The sequence below is a fragment of the Plutella xylostella genome, chromosome 12 (assembly GCF_932276165.1).
Source record: "Plutella xylostella chromosome 12, ilPluXylo3.1, whole genome shotgun sequence".
Lineage (NCBI taxonomy): Eukaryota > Metazoa > Arthropoda > Insecta > Lepidoptera > Plutellidae > Plutella > Plutella xylostella.
In genome coordinates this window covers 6,149,084-6,169,822 of record NC_063992.1, presented here as the reverse complement: position 1 = coordinate 6,169,822, position 20,739 = coordinate 6,149,084, and the positions used below count along the sequence as shown (strand labels likewise).

The 20,739-nt window shown below is 37.3% G+C and overlaps 1 protein-coding gene across 1 annotated transcript; it reads right to left on the bottom strand.

The window, feature by feature from the left end:
* Positions 1 to 16,943: 16,943 nt before the first annotated feature.
* On the bottom strand, positions 16,944 to 17,841 carry LOC105388393 (protein SRC2 homolog). Its single transcript, XM_048624451.1, has 2 exons — positions 17,827 to 17,841; positions 16,944 to 17,606 (listed from the first exon to the last, which is right to left on the bottom strand). The coding sequence occupies exons 1-2, from the start codon at positions 17,839 to 17,841 to the stop codon at positions 16,944 to 16,946; spliced, it is 678 nt and encodes a 225-aa protein (XP_048480408.1).
* Positions 17,842 to 20,739: the final 2,898 nt, after the last annotated feature.

Sequence of the window (20,739 nt, the reverse complement as noted above, 5' to 3'; positions counted from 1 at the left end):
TTTAACTTTAAAGTTAATTATTTTAAAACCGGAAGTGAGGTCACATATTAGGTTCAATTTTTATTTTTGTCTATTGCCTGAGTCTCGAAAAAAAACATAAATGACACTGACAAGTGACATTTAAACTTTGTTTACATGCCAACCAACAAATGGGTCATTTTCAAATGACCTTGATATTTCTAATGATGGAAAGTAGGTACTTATCATGTAAAAAATAAGCAGAAGCATTTTTTCAGCTGTGTAGGCGGTGGCATGCTCTGGGACATATTATATAGAGGTCATCTCTTATTAATAAATAAAGAAAATAGTCAGAAAGTGTCAGAACATAATTAATGAAAATGACCCAAATAAACAACAACGTCACGATAAAACGTCAACGTCAATCAAAAATGAAAGTGACAGTTACTTTGTTTTTAAATCTATAGGCTTTGATCATCAAAATGCATCGCACCTGATGCATGACGTCATCAGCACTTTTTTACTATTTTATGATTTTATCGAAAATGATACATCCAAAAAATACAAAAACATTTTTTTTGTGGCCTTTAGAGCTAAATCTCGAAATGGTTTTCGATTTATAGCAGTTTAGTTTTTTGAAATGTTGTCCATTAGAGTTCGTTTGTATACACATTTCTGTCTGTAATTATTGTTGTTATATTTTATAACTACACGATTAACGAACCTCGAGCGAAAAAGAAAAGATTAACCGAGTTGACAGAGCATCTCACTAACTAGGTACCAACAATATAAACAAATTGTAAATTTATTTTTTTACTTTATACTTGACTAGCTGAATTTATAACATAGGTATAGGTAAAATGGGGCAGAACTGTGCGATATGTCCTAGGTACCTCAACCGCAGGTTTGTCGACGGCCGTATAAAGAGATGTCTAGTCTAGATTCTAGATTGTCGCAAGGAAAGTGGTCCCAGCATCTAAGTCATCTAACTATACTTCCGTCTAATAGAGCGCTAACACTGGCTTGGCTTTTGTTGGTCATTCCATTATGTAAGTCATGCTCGCGTGAGCAAACTAGTTAAATATAATACCAAAAAACTCAATGAAAGTACTCACAAATTATTAGCTACCGAAGTCGGTAAGTAGGTAGTTGGAGAAAATGTATGCCGTAGATAATTTTATTTAGATACCTACTTACTTTGTTCTATTATGTTCTTGCAACCTATTTGGTACCTGTACAATAACAATTTGGGTTAGGATTAGGGCCTCTATCAAAATAGCTGTAGTTATATGTGAAAATACAACTAAACTATACTGTATGTGCAGTATTTCCAGAATTTTCTGTTTATTTTATCCGTTGGAGTCTTCATTATCATAAATTATTAATTAGAACTTAACAATTTTATGGTAGGTAATAAATGAATCCTGTACCTAAATAGAACTATAAGTAGGTACGTAGTAACACTTTCCTTGGTAAACATGGAGAGTCCATTTAAAGTTGTCAACGAGAAAAGTTCATTGCACTTTCTTCGTAGTAAACTATACATATACTTACTACTTAATTATAAACGAATGCTTAATGTGGCTACCTAGCTATTTACTGTAATTAGATAAGTTAGTTTATATAATTTATTACTTACAAGTAAAACTGGAAGTGTAGTCCAGTCAAGGAATGAGGTGTAGAGTGCGTGAGCAGGTAACTAAGCGATTCCTTCAGAAACTTGTTCAGGGGGCTTAGGTTGTTAACATACCAAAAGTCCTGACTCTTAGGTGATGAGCGGGGGGGAGGAGGGGGGGATAAATATACGAATTTTTGGTTTTTTGCTTATATCTCAAAAACGGTGCATCGGAGACAAATATTATAAACTACTAAAATGGAGGTCTTAAAATTATCTAAAACTTTTATATCATATGTTTTTTTCTAATTACTAACCGTTTTCGAGCTATTACCCTCGGAAAAAAATTAAATTTACAAGAAAAAGTATTCATGTCAAAAAATTCATAAACATTGCATCATATTGTCTTAAACAATTTTATTCATAAACGAAAAAAATGAAGAGGAAAGAAGTTGTACATTTTTTTATTCCCTTTTAGAATATATAGCATATGTTGGTCAATGTCCAACAAATGTTTCTCGAAAACGGTTAGGAATTAGAAAAAAATATATGATATAAAAGTTATAGATAATTTTAAGAGCTCCATTTTAATAGTTCATAATATTTCTCTCCAATGCACCGTTTTTGAGATATAAGCAAAAAACCAAAAATTCGTACCTTTATCCCCCCTTCCTCCCCCCGCTCATCATCTAGGAGTCAGGACTTTTGGTATGTTAACAACCTAAGCCCCCTGAACAAGTTTCTGAAGGAATCGCTTAGTTACCTGCTCACGCACTCTACACCTCATTTTGAGTCATTTATTGACTGGACTAGTGTTGCTTTCTGTCATAGGAATCGACACTTCTCGACCGGGATTTGTATCTTTGTATTTATCATCTTAGAGATAGAGCTAGACTGTATTGAAAAAAAATTACACAGAGATATCCTCAACGCCGTCAAAAATTCAGTCCCTGAAGAATCACCCGTAATATACCTGATCGGAGTATCGGTCGCTGGCCAATCATTTATAGCATATTATGACTTAAAAGCGCTTGACGCGTGCCCGTTTTGTCACTACAAACATTACAAAACTCGCAATACCTAAAGCGGTTCTCCCGCGTGACGTTCATGTATGGGTATGCGAATCCTGCGGACTGTTCAGGGTGAATTCGTCCAAACATCACGTTACACGAGAATAACTATACCGGAATAAAATTTATACGCGAGTAAATATCTAGGATAAGTACATTTGCATTCTACCAAGTTATACTATGATTAAATTGAATGAACGAGGAACGAAACTGTAATGCAACTAAAATAAAAATAGCTGCGTTTCAAAGCATGCAATAGAAATGACATGCCAACTTAGTTTGAATGGATTATAAAAGTATGAAATTGTTTATGTTTTAATATTTTATTCGCTGTTGTTATTTGGAGACTTTGCCTTTAAACGTACTTTTGTTTATGTTTTGACAGATGTGTTTATATGTCATTATGACGGTTTTCTAATCAGCTGATGTGCTGCCGCCATTACAAAATTACTCTCGGATAAGCTCGTTACACGGTCAATTTTGGCGGTATAACATTTTATTCTTGGGATAAGCTACTTATCTGGGTTTCAGGTTTGGTAGAATGCAAAATCTGCTTACTCGCGAGTAACTAGTACTTTACTCGTGAGTAAAAAGTTACTCGACGTTGGTCGAATCCGCCCTCAGTGTGTATGTTTTCTATACAAACGGAAATACTTAAATACAAGCATTGTTTGGACACGTAACGTATTGCTGCGTTGAACGCAGTGTGAGAATCGCCTAAAATTAAATACAATACTCTTTATTTGCACCAAAAGGAAAGGATTTAAGTATGACTTTCTTCGATAGTACGAACCCCCTTACAGAGTAGGCAGAGGTGACCTCTGCTTAATCTTATGATAAATATAGGCACATATACCAAATTCAACTCAATGCAGACAAATAACACTTTGTTCCACCTGAGGAAGCATTAGGCTCTGCGTGTCCACAAAAGATATAAACTGGTTACCTACCTATACATAATATATTGAATAGTACTGAATTATACTTAAACATAATTGAAACTAGTTGTTAAATTCGCGTTCTATGATTACGAGTGATGAATGAGCAATGAGCATAACTTATTTAACAGCAGTCTGGTAATTAATTAGTTTACTTACATATTTTAACGCATGCTTTCTTCCATCGGAACAGTCAAATTACAATAATATGTATTAGGTAGGTATGTATGTGTAAAGCTGCTAGAGGGCTATTCTATGATGTATGAGACGCACCATTTCGGCTTAATATACTATTCTTACAACACCTGTGAAGTTGCAAAAAATAATAATAATAAATAATAATAATTATAATAGTGTATGTCTACCTGACAAAAACACAAACAAGTACAATCAGTGACCTTATTACAAATACTAATATTTTCCACACAACTATGTAACTTATGAATCTGCTACCAAATTTAAGTAAAACTTGAATTACATAATGTGCAGTACTGGTAACAAAACAAGAAGTTAGGTGGGTTCTTGCAAATGTGGGTAATCTTCAACAACATCTGCAAGTATGCGAGTACCTGTTCTTAACGATGATATAGCCAGTTTTATATGTGACAGGGATGTTTGTAAGTTACATAATTATACAGGAAGACTGCGCATAAGGTTTTGCATAGTGTCTATGGTAATATGAATGCTAGTGTCTGGAATATCGAATGGTTGGAAGTTCACCGATTAAATTGCAATGTAAGAACCTATGACATACCTAGCATCTTATAGCTGGGTTATTTTTACATCCACACATAGTTATAAATTAATAATCAGTAGAAGAAGTTATATTATATACCTTGACATAATTGTGAAATATATTATAGTTATGTACTTAGGTACTCAAATAACACTAGGTACTTACTGATTTAGTAAAAATGAAGAAACTAACGTCCTTACCGGTTAAAGTTTTATTTTATAATATTGTATTCTATTTTTCTACTTACTTAGTAGATATATAATCAAACATCCAAGTTATCATAAAATCGGAAAATAACATAACATCCTACGCTCTTTTTCAGGGTTTAAAACATGGGTGACACATTCAAAATTTCCGTTCTACGCATGAATAATATTGTTAAATCTGTAATTTTATTGACAACGACCACAGATAATATATATTTCTTGAGTACACACTTTGGTATAATGGAACGTACTAGAGATGGAACACATCAAAGTCGACGTTCTGAAATCGATAAAATATTAGATTTTTTTACATTGTATTATAGTAAGTAATGGTAGGTATATAGTATTTCTTACTTACTTTCTCATCAACAGCTTTAAAACAAACTATATGATTATGATGTTTTTAATCAGAGTGCATATCTCTCTCATGCTGTCTCTCAGAATAATAGACGCATTTTTCCTGAAATAAAAATGACATATTATGTATCTAGCCTATCTGAAACCTAGTTAAACATTGTGAGATATGGCGTTTCGACTTTCTCCGTGTTCGGCATCATAAGGGTCACAGTGACAGTCCATTTTTCTCTCCACCTTTAATTTGCAAGGTGCGGGTGCCTATATAAATAGAGTGAGTCGCCCGCGCGCCTCAGTTGTAATATCACCATGCAGAAATGACTAGGTTTCAGATAGGCTAGATACATAATATGTCATTTTTATTTCAGGAAAAATGCGTCTATTATGTAGTCTGAGCCTATCTGAAACCTAGTTAAACATTGTGAGATGTGTTTATTATCGCATGGTGGAGAGAAAACCAACTGTGACCCATAAGCTACTGATGAGTATATCAGTAGATAAATATTTGAATCTATAAATTTATAATGCATAGATTTCTAAGTAATAGATATACTAAAAAGAAAGGTATAAGTATACATAAGACTTAAGTAATTCCTTATTATTCCTGACTTGTCAGAAAGTTATGGAAGGTATGTACCTAAACATATAGGTAGGTATTTATACATATGGATACACACAGTGCCTCTTCGAAAGCAATACTTATAAGTAATTATTGATCAAAATCTTGTTATTGTCAAGGCAATATTTTTAACATACACTAGCCGAATGGATGGAACCAGTGAAATACTTTGCAACAATATTTAAAAGCTGTAAAATGTAGAATATCGATCCAGGCCGCTGGGGCTCAGGTCAGCACATGCTGACTAGGGTATGTAATTCTGGACTGACCTCAGAAATGCAGCAGCCGACCCTGGAGCCTCGAGGACCTGCTCAGTCAGCCCCGTACGACGACACGGCCTGCAACACCTGGCGCGGCATCTAGTCCTTGGAACGATGAGTGGTGCTTGAAGGGAAGATAATTTTACTAAATATCTCAGCCTCATCAGCTACTGGAAAAGATTAGATGAAGGCTGTGACACTGGCGGATAACTAAGTATTCAGTTTTTCAAAACATGATGCAGGTCACTATATTCATATTCTAGATTGACAAGTAACACACAGTCTAATTTGTATTCTAACTAACTCGGCGGTTAACGAGTTCCTGTGCAGTCCTACTAGGAAGGAAAGATATTTTATAAGCCTTTGCACTAGGGCATGCAATACCGCAATACCGGTTTTCGTAATACCGGGATTCCGTACAAAATTCCCGCTTTTTTCAATACCGGTATTGAAAGTTAATACCGGTATTGAATTAATACCGGAATCGGACTTTTTTAGGCTATAAATAAAGCGATTAAGATTTAGTTAGCCTTGTGTGTGTATATACTATGAAAGCGCACTTGTTCCCAACCGTTTAATGCAGTTTTCGGCTGCTAGAAATCTACTGTTGACCATGCGTAAACCGGCACCGGATGTAAAAAAATAGTTTATTCTAAAATTTAAACTCTAAAACTGATTTCTCGTAAAAATCTACAACAAAATACAGAATATGATTGCATTTTCTTGTTTTATTTTGATGTATACGACCTTTAAACACAGTATATGCCATTTATTACAAGGAAGTCTAATACCGGTATTAATACCGGGATCCCGGTATTGAGTTGTAATACCGGAACTCAATACCGGTATTGAAAATTGTTCCGGTATTGCATGCCCTACTTTGCACCGATTTTGTGGGCTACTATCATTCTGTATCATCATGTGTGAATATTATGAGCTCTGGCAGCATTCCTTGGTAGATGACATCAATTAATAAAGATTGATTAACACAACAATAACAATTGTAATAGTTGACAAATGAAACCCGGCTAACATGTCTTAGCTGGGTAAGTAAATGATCAGTCATGCCACCAGGATAAGTAAAATGTTCAGTACTTCATATGAAAAACATTAACAAGGTCACCTTTAGGTATGTTCGTCAACACTAAGGGCAGGTCTCGGCCAAAACCTTAAGGCTTCGCCTTGTTGCAACTTCAAAGGTACGTAGGTAGGTACCTACTTACATTGTTGTAGGTTCGATTTTGAAACCATTAAGTCAACCTAGATAAAACAAAATAAAATAGCTCGATTAAATAAAGATGGTACGTAAAGATGTTAGTTGTACCTGATCAGACCTGACGCAACGACAGCCAACATAGACTCTCTAATCTGTGGAAGCAACAATCATGGTGGCGGGAACATGGACAGTTGGACGAGCCACCTCGAGCCTGACTTATCAATCAGAACTGACAGTTCGCCAACAGCAGATAGCTTGCGGCTATCTATAGGTAAACTTAGGTAGTTAGCTATACCCAAGAAAAAGTCCTTGGACATCGATATGACAGTGGAACGGCGAATAACTGTGGCACTCTTTAAAACAAAAAGGCTTGTTGTTGTCCAGCTAAGGAAGGTTACCTACTTCAGCGACCTGGTATTGCATTCTGAAAGAACTGCGAAGAGTTTATTATGACTAATAATTATTACTTATTTAGAAAGTTTTCAGCAAACTAATAAATCAAGCAGCTACCATGTCACCGCTGCCCGGTTATAACTCTGTACTAGCTTAGTAGATATATATACCAGTTTTAGCCTTCAGCTAGAGGCCAGAGAGCTCCTAAATGAGATGCGAGTACGAGCATGACACAAGTAATTTTTTACTTGGTAACTAGTTACGTAACTAACTGAAAGATCCATAAAACAGTTGAGGATTACTCAAAATGGAATTGTGAAAACGGCACGTCTGCATCTTAACCAGTCAGTCTAAGTAGTTTCAGCAGATACAGTGTTGAAAAATAGTTATGTAACGTTTGCACCAGAATCGAATTAAAAATACATTTTCATTAGAGAAGCCGTTTAGGCATGAATAGGTACTTTCACCCTTTGGATTGTGCTCCAAATGATGACCTTCGAAATTCATAGAAATTTAATGACGACTGCCATTGTTTATTATCTAGCCCCGTACATTGAGTAGGGCTGCGGCTACACGTGATGTGATACACAGTACACAGTAGGTATATGCATGTTCCCAGAATAGTGGAAGTTATAATTTTACCAAAAGGTAGTCGTCTCGTGCAGGAGCACCGTTACTCGATTTATTAGATACACAACTAGTAGACAGCTGCTGCGTAGGAGGTTCACGCATTTTTCAACAAAGAGCTCGGATACACACTCACAATCCACTGGGACATAAAGAAGACAGCTAATATGGTGCCACTCAGAAACCGCGATGACACTCCGATCATGATCACCCGACAGTAGGATCATAATAAATTCGGTAACCTGTGAAGCGGTATGGTATAGCAACAGCGACTTTCACGAAATCAGGAATTAGCTCAGTGCTTTTAGGTTGAACACTCGCCGGTGGGATTCACTTTGCTCACAGCCGAGAAAAGAAAAGACTCAAAGCTGGAATCTGCCGATGTGTCATGACACTTAAGATAGTGTCTGGGGGGTCACTTTATATGACGAAAAACGAACTTTCAGTGCACTGCGGCGCGAGCCGCTCTATCTGTTTGTATGTATTAAACGTGCCGATTGCACGACAGCTCTCGTTCGTTCGTTTCTCATCAGTATAGAGTAACGCTCCTACTTACCGTGCGTCACCATTCCCATGAGCAGTCCAATGATCTTAAGGCAGTTTAGAACAAAAGCTGCATTGGACAGTTTCTTCAGCAGAGACATTGAAATAAAAAAATTATTGCACAACTATCCCCAGGAGCAGTCTACAGGTCACTTTGGGCAGTTCAGAAGAAAGCTGCTTTAATAGAATACCCTACCTCAGCGGAGGCATCAAATTGAAGTGCTATAACACTTTTAGAAGCGGTGCACGTTACCCGATTTGTCGGCAGCCATGCCGATGTGGCTACGGCGACTGCAGGTGGTTACTCAGGCTTCCTTGGTGTGCCCTTGTATGGCTAACATGACCAACCTTGGCAGTAAACGTTCGTCTGCATATGCCAAAATCACTGATGAATAGCGCACGTTACTCGATACCTTCTAAATAAGTCACTCATAATGATGGCTGATGATGATGATGACCGTACTAGCAATAGTGCAGGCGGTTCCGCTGAGCATAAAATCTCTTCCCAGACAGGGGGCGTTTGGATCTGGCAACCAGAACAGGAGTGCCAGGTGTGCGCAGCGATGCAGGTGGGACAACACAGCCGCCAGGGCAGGAGTGCATGGCTGGGTCTATGCAGCGATGCAGGTAGCACAAACCGGTGGCCAGGGCCAGGACCGGGTGTACGCTGCGATGCCGGTGGCACAAAACGGTGGCCAGGGCCAGGACCGGGTGTATAGCCGCCAGGGCAGGAGTGCATGGCTGGGTCTATGCAGCGATGCAGGTACCACAAACCGGTGGCCAGGGCCAGGACCGGGTGTACGCTGCGATGCAGGTGGCACGAGACGGCGGCCAGCGCAGGAGCACAGGGCCGGGTGTATGCTGCGATGCAGGTGGCACGAACCGGTGGCCAGGGCAGGAGCGCAGGGCCGGTTGTACGCTGCGATGCAGGTGCCACAAGACGGCGGCCAGCGCAGGAGCTCAGGGCCGGGTGCAGGTTACACGAAACTTCAATTTCACCGAATCGGCCTGCCTACCCTCAGCGGGTAGGTACCGGCGGATCACATTACTCGCCGCACATGCCACAATGTCCCAACATACTGAAACTCGGAGCCACGTGCTTCCTGTAAAAAATCCTATGACGGTCTTGGAAAGCTCCTGTTTGTAAAGCCTTACATAAGCTATAATCAAGTGCATTATTGTAATAGCAAAGTTTTTATCAACTGTTTTCTAAAAATATTAGAAATTGAGGGTAGAAAAATATATTTTTATTATTTTTTCCTTTATAAAATTAACATATGCTTTACTTAAAGCGGTCATTAATGTAAGTATCTAGCTCAAGCGCCACTAGTAGGACCGGAATATGTGATCAATCATCACCACGACTATTGAATCGGACCCTACTGCGTGGGATAAAAACCCCAAGCGCCGGAGCATTATGACCAGTGGCTGAGCTTTTAAAAGCAGTAAATAATAGCATTTTACTCACGGCTTATCAACTCAAACCTTCGTTGCGAAATCCTCAGCAATGGCTGCGTGCGCAGCAGCCGGCAGGCCCCGCGCCGCCTGGTCCGCATCACGCTACAGCTCCCGGCAGCGAGGACTCCGCAAATTCAATATTATATTTTTCCCCGTCGGAGCGAAGCCGACGAGAATCGTGGCTACATTGAGCCATTTTGCCGAAGTGTTCACTTCAAAAATCAAAAACCAACTGAGGCGCGCGGGCGACTCACTCTATTTATATAGGCACCCGCACCTTGCAAATTAAAGGTGGAGAGAAAAATGGACTGTCACTGTGACCCTTATAATGCCGAACACGGAGAAAGTCGAAACGCCATATCTCACAATGTTTAACTAGGTTTCAGATAGGCTCAGACTACATAATAACAATTTTAATGTATTTTATAATCTACCTTCATGTAGTTCATCTTTATCCTTCGTTTAATTTTAGTAAAGTTTAATTCATGGTTTTATTATCTTATTGTTGTTGGAAAATTTCTGTCAGTTTTTTGTCATTTTGTTTGTTATTTTTGTCAAAATGCCGAGAAAGGCTGTTTTAAACTCGAAATGTCGTGAGTTTGTAATTCATTTGAGTTTGGTTGATGGTTTTTGTTGAATGTCGGTGTTGTATCTGACACATACAAATTGACCCGTACAAATATCGATAGGTACAAGTCGATAGGATTTTACTCTCGGACATCTCTAAAACTGCCAAACTCAGAACGTCATGAAAACGTCCCTCATATCATTGGTTCTGAAAAATTGTGTACGAGGCGTTAAATATTTTTTTCATAGCAATAGTTTTCCATATAAAAGACATCAACGGGTGCACCGAACTTACAAATTATAATTTTTCTTTCCGCACATTACGAAATTGTAGTGAATTGGATCAATTTTCAGATAATGAGGCAATTTGGGTACTTATGCCTTTAAGTACCGTTTTGTGTTTATTTTTAAATGCTTTTCTCTAATAACAGAACTTTACGTTTGTTTGCTTTCCCTATGCAATGAAATCATCGGATTGCATTGAAAAAGTTCGGAGCGAACACTCTACGACATCTGTGGTAAGATTAAGGTACTAAGTAGACATACATTCTGACTGAGAAAATCGAGGAACGCCGCCGCACTGTGATAGTACCGCGCGGTCCACGAGCCAAAGTTTTGGTTCAAATAAAAATCCATAGATGGCGCCTGAAGTTCTTTGAGTACCTGAAATATTGGAACAGCAATTTTCTTATGAGAATTATTGTACCTAAAATAGGATAGATTCGAATGAAATTTATGAATGGATTTGAAGTAAATAGTTAAGTTTAAGTTAGTAAGCATGGTCATAGAATCCACCTTAATGCAATCCCGTGATAAAAAAAAATCAAAGTATACAAAACCGTAATAATCACACAGTTATAATGTAACGGAAATACCATTTATAAATATTTAATATTACACAGGAAAATTTACTTTTCACAAAATGGCATGCACAAGGTATGGATTTAGCTCATTTAGCCTTACCCTACTTTAAAATAAACTAGCCACATACTTTAAACTCAGTATAAATCGCCAATTTCCCTAAACATTTTAGAAAGCGCGCTATCTGCCTTGGCCACGTTTCGCTTCAGGCTAGATTACTATCTACATAGACCAAGAAAAATCGTTACAACGTACACAACGTAGAAGTTTACTTAGAAATGTAAGTAAGTCTTTTAATATGTAATGCTAATTATGTACTCACATAATTAGGTATACGTTTTATATATAAATATATATACCTCATATAAACAAGCGGATACTTGAATACTATAAATCCTAACTAATATTATAAATGTGAAATAACTGTGTCTGTCTGTCTTTCTGTCTATCTGTCTGTCTGTCTGTCCTCTTTCACGCCAAAACTACTGAACGGATTTGAATGAAATTTGGTACACATATGGTCTAGACCCTGAGAAAGAACATATGCTACTTTTTATCCCGGAATTCCTACGGGAAAACTTTTTAAGGCGAAGCGAAGCTCGCGGGCACAGCTAGTATGATCATAATAATGATGCCGATTCTGTAGGCATACATTATAATTTCATTGCAGTCAAAACCTTCAATTCTTTGTTTTAAATTCGACTCCATGAAACTTACCGTAAGTAAATCTATTTTTCACTATTTTTTTTTATTTTCTATGTTAAAAATTATATCAAAGAATTGACATATTTTATTTAGGTACTGTAAAATGATTTTATTAAACTGTGGCGACGTAAACGCCACATCCATAATTTCTTGCTCCAAAGTATAGTAGCAGTTTATATTTCTATAGCACCACACAGCACACCCATCTCGCACACATCGCTGTACTTCGTCGAATATGAATTCTTTAGGGCGCTACAAAAGTTGGTGAAACTTTTCGACATTCACCACTTCCATCCGCTGAGCACAAAGTATTCTTTTATTTTTATGAGGTAGGTATTGTCGCATAAAGGGAGAAATGTACTAAGTGAAAATAGGGAGCTATAGTAAAGACTAGGCTTTTGTTGAAGTTAAATAATTATTTAACATAACTTAATACATTCAGATTCATAAACAACTACCAACAAAGTTAATTAAACATGTCATTGAAATTGGTCAACTAAATACGAAGGAGTAGCCTCATAAAATCCTTGTACTATAATTATAATTTTTTGAATATTTTCATAGATCATAACTCGATCATAACTCGTCACTATCTTGTTGACCCCAAATTCCTATTTGTTGTTTTCTGCAGCTAATACGCAAGGTACTTTATACATATTTCTACACCATGAAACGTGAAAACAAATTTAATACCAGACTTCTAAAGTGGAAAATTTTGTTATACCTATTCTATACATATACGATACGTTAGTTTCACTGAAAACTTCCGTTATCTGGATAACTTTAGTGTTGTTACGGTTAAAGCTTTTATGTTAAACAGTGCTGTATACTTTTTAGAAATTAGGTATTAAATGTTTATATCTCTGTATAGGTATTATGGGTTGTTTAGTGATGAAACTTACAGTTTTCACTCTACAGTAGAGAATTGAAAATTCTACGAAATATTCTTCTCACGTCCAAATTTTTCACTGTTCTATTTTAAAAACCACTCAGCTCTCGAACTGTGTCCTACAGATTAGGTTTAAATTTTATACAAGGAATTTGTTGTGGTAAGTTAGTCAGTATCCAGTGGTGCTTAGAGAGAGTAATTCACCTATGTTAAGTACATACATAGATGAATTAATTGTCCATTAAATAAATGAAGTTTATTGGTTAAAAAGTACACATACAAAAATTATAATAATATATGTTTCTGTCATAAAAACTTTTCGTTTCGTTTTTGTCGTAAAGAATAAGTGTAAGTGTAAAAATAGTGTTTTAGATTAAAATTGTTTATAAATACCACCCGACACTACAAATAATAATATTGCTTACAAAAAGGATTATCCCGAGCACTGCTATGTAAAATACTGAAGTCTTGGGTTTTATACTTACGAGGATTTAAAAGCAGCTAAAGAGAGTTTATGAAAGGTTTAGGTTTAGCTTTATTGTTAGTAATGTGATGTTTATCTTGAAGATAGGCTGGGGCGCCTCTAGATTTTGTCTTTACTACTTACTTCTTTGGAGGACGGGATGGAGTAGTGATTATAGTTTTTCTGTGTAGGGTGCCGGGTTAGGTTCAATTCTCGACAAGGGTTTTATCTATTCATGGATTTTATAAACACTTACGCCTTGCACATAATGTGCCCTGTTCCCAGTTAAAATTAATGTTTGTACATAGAAATAAGTAACAGCTAACAACTGAATGCCATTTATTTTCATAAAAATATATATATAGATAGTGTTGGATATCTTTCTCTCGTCGTCTATCTATCTTCTTTCATCGGCAATGATGCAAAAAAATATCCAGTATTCAGCGAACTCGTGAAACTAGCAGTAGCAGAGTTCGGCAGATTCTAAAATTTGAAACGAAGTGGATGAGCCCGCATCACGAACATTCCTCTCCGAGTCCCAATCGAATCTACTTGCAAAGCGGCCTCGGCCGAGCGAGGTTTACGAGCATACAGAACGCTGCATATTAGGCAGCCACTAGCTGCTACCACAACACGTATAAAAAGACCCCTGTGGCAAGCCAATATGACTTCTGAAACTGCACCGTAAGGGTCCTGTAGGAGGACTTTTTACATGATACCAAGTTTGTTTGAAACAAAATGGAGTAAGCCGATAGGACTTAATTCTACACAGCTATGCGTATTGGCTCAAAACGGTTTTATGATACGTGAGGGTGCTTAGGTTAGGTACCAGAAAAAAGTTTTTAGTGCGATATACTATATTTTATCAATTATAAAACAACAGTGCAACAACAAGCTATCCTTGGTTAGTTACCAGGCATTATAAGTAAATCTGTAATGCATTTTTTTCGTGCAAAACAGGAAGTCTGAGCTGGATTACATATACATACATACATACCTATACCCGCAATCCACGCCTCCCACTGGCACTGATTCAGCTTGCAAATGTATTCTTTCGAATGGAAGTTTCTGCTTTACATAAACGCGTCCCCGCGAATCTGGAAACTGTTCTGTTCAACCGAGCGTTCCTGTGGCGGTCCTGACCTGGAGGGTTACTCTTGTTTAACAAAAAAAGAGAGCTGTCATGCAATTGGTACTTTCAATGCATGCGATAGAGACGTATAGTTAGCGCGGCAGCGCTCCAAAACCTAGTTTTTCATAATCTGGAGTGTCCCCACTTCCGTATAACATCCTACTTCTATCCACAACCACCTCTATAATACTGAGCGTTACAAAACTGGTTGGTATAATACGAAATGGTCTTTAGTGGTCATTCTAAGAGAGAGGCCTATGTCCAGCAGATGATTATGGGCTGATGGTGATAATGATGATATCAAAGAAAGACTTGCTGAGTTTCGACCTACTTTACATAATAATAATAATAATAATAATATCTCTACCTTACTGCCTTGCAAGCAGAATAGAGTCTTTACCTCCAAGTCTCGTCAGTGTTAGTCCCAATAAATAAGGGATTTTATAGTATTGAAGTATCTCCGGAACATGTAAGATAAAATAATATTTTTTTATCAATATCTGCCGTATGTTTTTGGTTGGAAATCGAACTTGGGCCTTCAGCGCAACAGACCATAGAACAATATAGATTAAGGAACGCTTCAGGGATAGAATACGGAGATGGCCACAGCGGAGTAATTCGATAGAATATTGAAATTGAATCTCGCATGCATTTAACAAGCTGACCCGCAATCACACGCCTTTTCATTCCATACCGAGAATTCATAATCACGTGTGGACTGCGGATTAGGAGTATTATGACTAACGTCTGCTTTTTTTTCTAAATTTTCCGATTCTGGACGGTTCATCAACAGTTGATTGTCCCGCCAATAGAACGAATCTGTCAATTTAGTAAGTATCTGAGATTAAATACAGGTTTTACAATGTTCCTAGCATTTGCATATTATAAAAAGATAGTTGATAATTTTATCTCTAGATAATATCGGCTGTAAGCACAGGTATTATAATATGAAGGGAAATAGGTTGAGTGTTCGTTGGAGAAGCCCACGCTTTTCTCGGGGTTTTATAGCTGTTTTAGGTGTAGTACAATGACGTCATATAGTTAACCATCCATTGTCATCCAAACAACATTTTATCTGAATCGGTTTGCACGTATATGAATGAAGTTGAACAGACTTCAATTTCAATAAAAGGAGATTTTCAATTCTTCTGTATGTTATTCATTTTGTATATAGGTTATTTTATTTCGTAACTTTTTTCATAGAAGGTAGTTAACACCTATTACCGTATTAATAATGTGCTACAAAAAACTGATTTTGTTTATTGCAGAGACTAACGTTTCAAATCGGTTTTATTTATAACGTTCTAATTATGCATGTAGCGCATCATTACCATCGTATTCGAAATTCAAATGTAATTAACAACCCAAAATAGATCTTGTTTTAGAACCAGAATAGTAAACAGGGATTTGTGGTTTAGATTTAACCGTTCAGTTGCACAAAACTGCGCGCCCACTGAAATGGATCTAGACCTATCGATTAAATGAGTCATTCAATCTTATCGAGTTATTCAGAGCCTACTGAGAGGAAGCTTCAGTTATTAAGTCAGTGATTTTATAGGCCTTAGGTTTCAGAGTTTATGTAAAAAAAGTTTATTAGAGTGTAAGAGTGAAAAAAATATCAATTTCAGATCAGAGAACCGTGGACGATTGTTGACTAATCTTGTTTGTTTATAAAGTTACTCACGTCATTTTAAAACATGTCTATTAAAATATACGTTCAAACCAGATTATTTATATTGTGTCTCAATAAAAAGTATGAAATAGGTTTTAAAACATTATACAGGTATAGGTTTCATAACTTTACTTTTACAAAGATTTGATTTCAATCAAAGCAGTTGCAAAATCATATTTTGCAACTGCGTACTTGCGTAAACTTTTGCAAACTATCAAATTAATAAATGATGTAATAAAACATAGTTATTATACTTTAACATTTATATAACACACTTTATTTTATTAAAATTATTCATAATCAGTACAATGAAGTAAAGTTAAGTATAGGTACTTATTATAAGAATAATTGTATATAAATAATTACATAGGTACTTACACATAATTGTTATTAAAACATAAAAAGAAACCGAGACAAGTGTTAACTAAACCTAATTCTCGCATATTATGCATAGGTATAGGTACAGTATCTAACAATCACTATGTACTTACGTGGAGCTCCCTGAACGCACATAAAACTTTATTATTTTATCCGCACTACGATGTAAGTAGCTAGTTAAGATTTTTAATAGAATATTCACTTTATTTTTAAACTCCTCATCGTCAAGTTTATCCACTTACGTTTAACGTCTTTCCGCTCTCACTTAACGCTCGTTCCAATTTTAAAACAAATTGTACAGAGGCTTGAATATTTGGTTCACTGTTTTTGTGACTTGCTTGTATGTTTTCTTGGGTCGGTTACCCCCGCTGATGTAGTCAGCCAGGGCTGTCCCCAGCCCCGACGCGGCCGCCGACACTATGCCTGGGCGCTGCGGCCTCTGGTAGCCCTGGCTGTACGGCTGGTACTGGTCGTAGAAAGGCTGCTGATTGAACCCTTGGTTCTGGTAATTGAATTGCGGCTGTGGGTATCCGTTGAAGCCGCCGCCGTGGTGCCCTCCGTGGCCTCCGTGGTTGTGATGGTGGTTGTGCTGGTGGTGTCCCCCGAAGCCGCCGGGGTAGGGCTGGAAGGGCGGGAGGGGGGCGACGGGGAAGAACGGCTGTTGCTGCGGCTGCGCGCCTCCACAGCCTATGTAGTAGTTCTGGACGGGAGCTGACACGTAGGTGTTGGAGGGGCCGCCGCCCCAGCCGAGGGTGCGTCCGAAGCCCAGCGCGCCGCAGGGCCCGGCCGCCGCCTGCTGCTGCTGTTGTTTCCTGCGTCGCTTGCGGTGCCCGCGCTCCAGTTCGTCTCCGTAGTCTTCGTTGTCCACGTCAATGTCTTTCGTCTCTTTCTCGGCAGCCGCGAGCAACACTGCGCTCAGTAGCAACAGGACTAGGAATGTGGGTTTCTGAAAAAAAAAGTGTTATTTGATCCTAAAAATATTTAGCTATAATCAATCCAAAATGTAATTAAAACTATTCATCCTGTAAGTAATAATAAAATGTAAATAGGTTAAGCAACAATAAAATCAATCTACAACTTACCATTATGCCGTCCGCCTGGTGAGCCTCAAATCAGATAGTATACTAATTCGCAACCGAATCACCGAGAGCCCAGGGCTCATTCACTTTGGGGGATTCCATTATGATGCAAAGTGAAAGTGCTTGATCCTCAAGGTAAACAATAATATCGCAAGACAGACGAATACGGCTATTCATACGAGTCGCCAGAGCATGGGAATTTCACATTAGGAAACCGTAGTAGGATAGTTGTCTCTACTGTTATGGTAAGACATCTATTAATAAACGCACGCAACCTTGACATGGCATTGTTTTGTTAATGGACTTAAATTGTTAAGCTAACTTTAGCCAAGTGAAACTTTTCAATACCTGGTGCTATTATCATATATCTAGAGGTATATAATTAATAGAAGTCATTAGTTATTCTACCGTATTCAAACATTTTGCCCAGGTGATTTTGCGGGAGTTAAACTGTAATTAATCTAAAAAATCAGTACCTAAGGACAAACAAAACAAGTAACAAACCGTAGTCAGGCTCTCTACTGTTTGTCACCAACATACTATAATATTTTATTTAAGTAGCTATAGTAGTGGAATGAGGCTACGTATAGAAATCGGCACCAGGGTCCGCAAATTGCTTTTCGAGCTTCAGAACAATCGTTAAGAGGGGATTAATGTCTAAAAGTTTAACTTCCGATTAGGGTTCGGCAGCCCGACTATAGAATCAGCTACGACACTCAACTAAGCCGATAATCTGATTAAATCTCCCGCTTTGCTTCGATACCTACTGTTTTAACTAAAGATCTGAAGGGCTTTCTATTTAATAATAGTGAGCAGTAAGTGTCTTTTTAATTAAATGTAGGGTAACGTAACGTACCTTGGGACGCTTGTACCTCGGGACATTGATTGTATTTTAAAAACCGGCTAAATGAACACATTAAAACTCTACCCTAGGCATAGTATTTTACTCGCTTGGCAAAACTAGTGAGTCTCGTGATCATACCAGCATCGAGTGTGTGGTGAAGACAATATCAAGTTTTTTGGAGTCAAAAGTAGCTTTTGTATAGTTTTTTGTGTTGCTTTATCTCATTGAGGCATGCTCAAAATAAAAACATGGATGTCACGTATAACTTTTCACTTATTTAATTTTATTACATGGCAATTATCTGAAAGATTCCTATTAATGAAAAATAAAGATATTTAAATTTTGGTTAAATATTGCTTTTTTGTACCTTGGGACACGATTAAATTTGTACCTTGGGACACTGTTTCCTATGGCTTTGTACTATGGAAAATGCAAACATCTAAATAACGCCTTATATCTCTGTTCTTATTAGTGCCAGAGTGAAACTAGACAGAAGAGAGATGCAGTAAATCAATAAGAACAGAGATATAAGGCGTTATTTAGAAGTTTGCATTTTCCATAGTACAAAGCTATAGGAAACAGTGTCCCAAGGTACAAACGTGTAACGTACCTTAAGTCAAAACAAGCATTTTTACTTTTATCTTAATTTAATAAAATCTGACCACACTAAAGCTTTAGCACAAATACTAGTGATAATAGATTATATATCCTACCGAATAAAGAAAATTTCACATTAATATCTTAGTTGTACGCTGCGATAGCTTCATTCAAAGTTGGGGTAGTCGAAAATGTCCCTAGGTACGTTACGTTACCCTATCTATTACCTTTCAATGATAAGGGAAAAGTGATATTGATTCTAACTTTTTCTCAAAATAAATTAATCTTACACATGGGGAAGTGAAAAGGAAATATTAAAGTTTTTCTGTACTTAGTTCTTAACCGTTAACGTTTTCACTTAATATTCCGCACTTATATGAACCTACCAAATATGCCCATTTTTTATTGTTATGTTCCCCATGTCGCATAAAACGTATGAAATACTATGCTACGAAATAAAAATAGCCGGTATAAATCTGTAGATAAAGGCGGCACAGATTAGAAGTAATGAATCATTCTATTGAAACTGCGAATGTTGCGGGACCGTCGTCAAGTGGCCGCGCGAGTTTGCTTCCCTTGATGCGGGTTCAATGTGCTATAAAAATACGGTTTTTATACATAAATACGTATAGTTTCGCCTAAAACTCTTTTGGCATAGTCTTGAAACACGTAAGTCTCGTTTGCTCAAATTGTTCGTATAGGTATAATCTTGTTTCTCCTGATATTATCTTAATAATTAATATATTAATAATTAAGTATGTAGTAAATGTAAAAATAGTGGTATTTTTCTCCTACATCCCGAAAATCACGATTTTGAATTATCAAAATATCGAAGGTTAATGACCATTACAATTATTACAAACGCCATTGAACCCCATGAGATCGAAACCTAAAGATAGGTGCGACGACGAGCAAAGCGAGGAGGAGAGTGTTAGGTGCACATTTTCGTTAAAAGCAAAGCGGAGCGCAGCGAAGCGGAGCGGAGCGGAGCGGAGCGGAGCGTTTCCTACATACAAGGAAACAATACAAAGTACAAGTTAAAACCCGAATATTATTACTTTTTATATAACCTATGCCATAGCATTATTAGACTATTCAAGATTTGGCCATACCATTATTAGGCTAAACAATATTATGCGAAATAACTTTTTACTAAACGAGATTTATGCCATACGATTTTCGGCGAAACGAGACTTTGACCAAACGTTACTATGCAATACGAGATTAGGCAAATAAATCTTATGCCAAAAAAGGTAGAACCAAAATAGCGATCTCAAGCTCACATGCTGCTCAAGCACATCCACATAAACACCACTGCTACACACATCACAAACAATACTTCCCCGGATTTATAACAGATGTAGCTGGTCCCTTCATCATCAGGGATCGCTATTTTAAAAACTCCGTCTGTATACTTTTAGGCGCAGGCCACCGCACTTACCTACGTATTTTTGTTTATAGTGAGAGATTTTATTTCAAAATAATAATATATCCTTGTCGAACGTAAACACATAAAACTCCTAATGTTAGGAAAGAGCCTTTTAGAGTCTGTCAAAGCT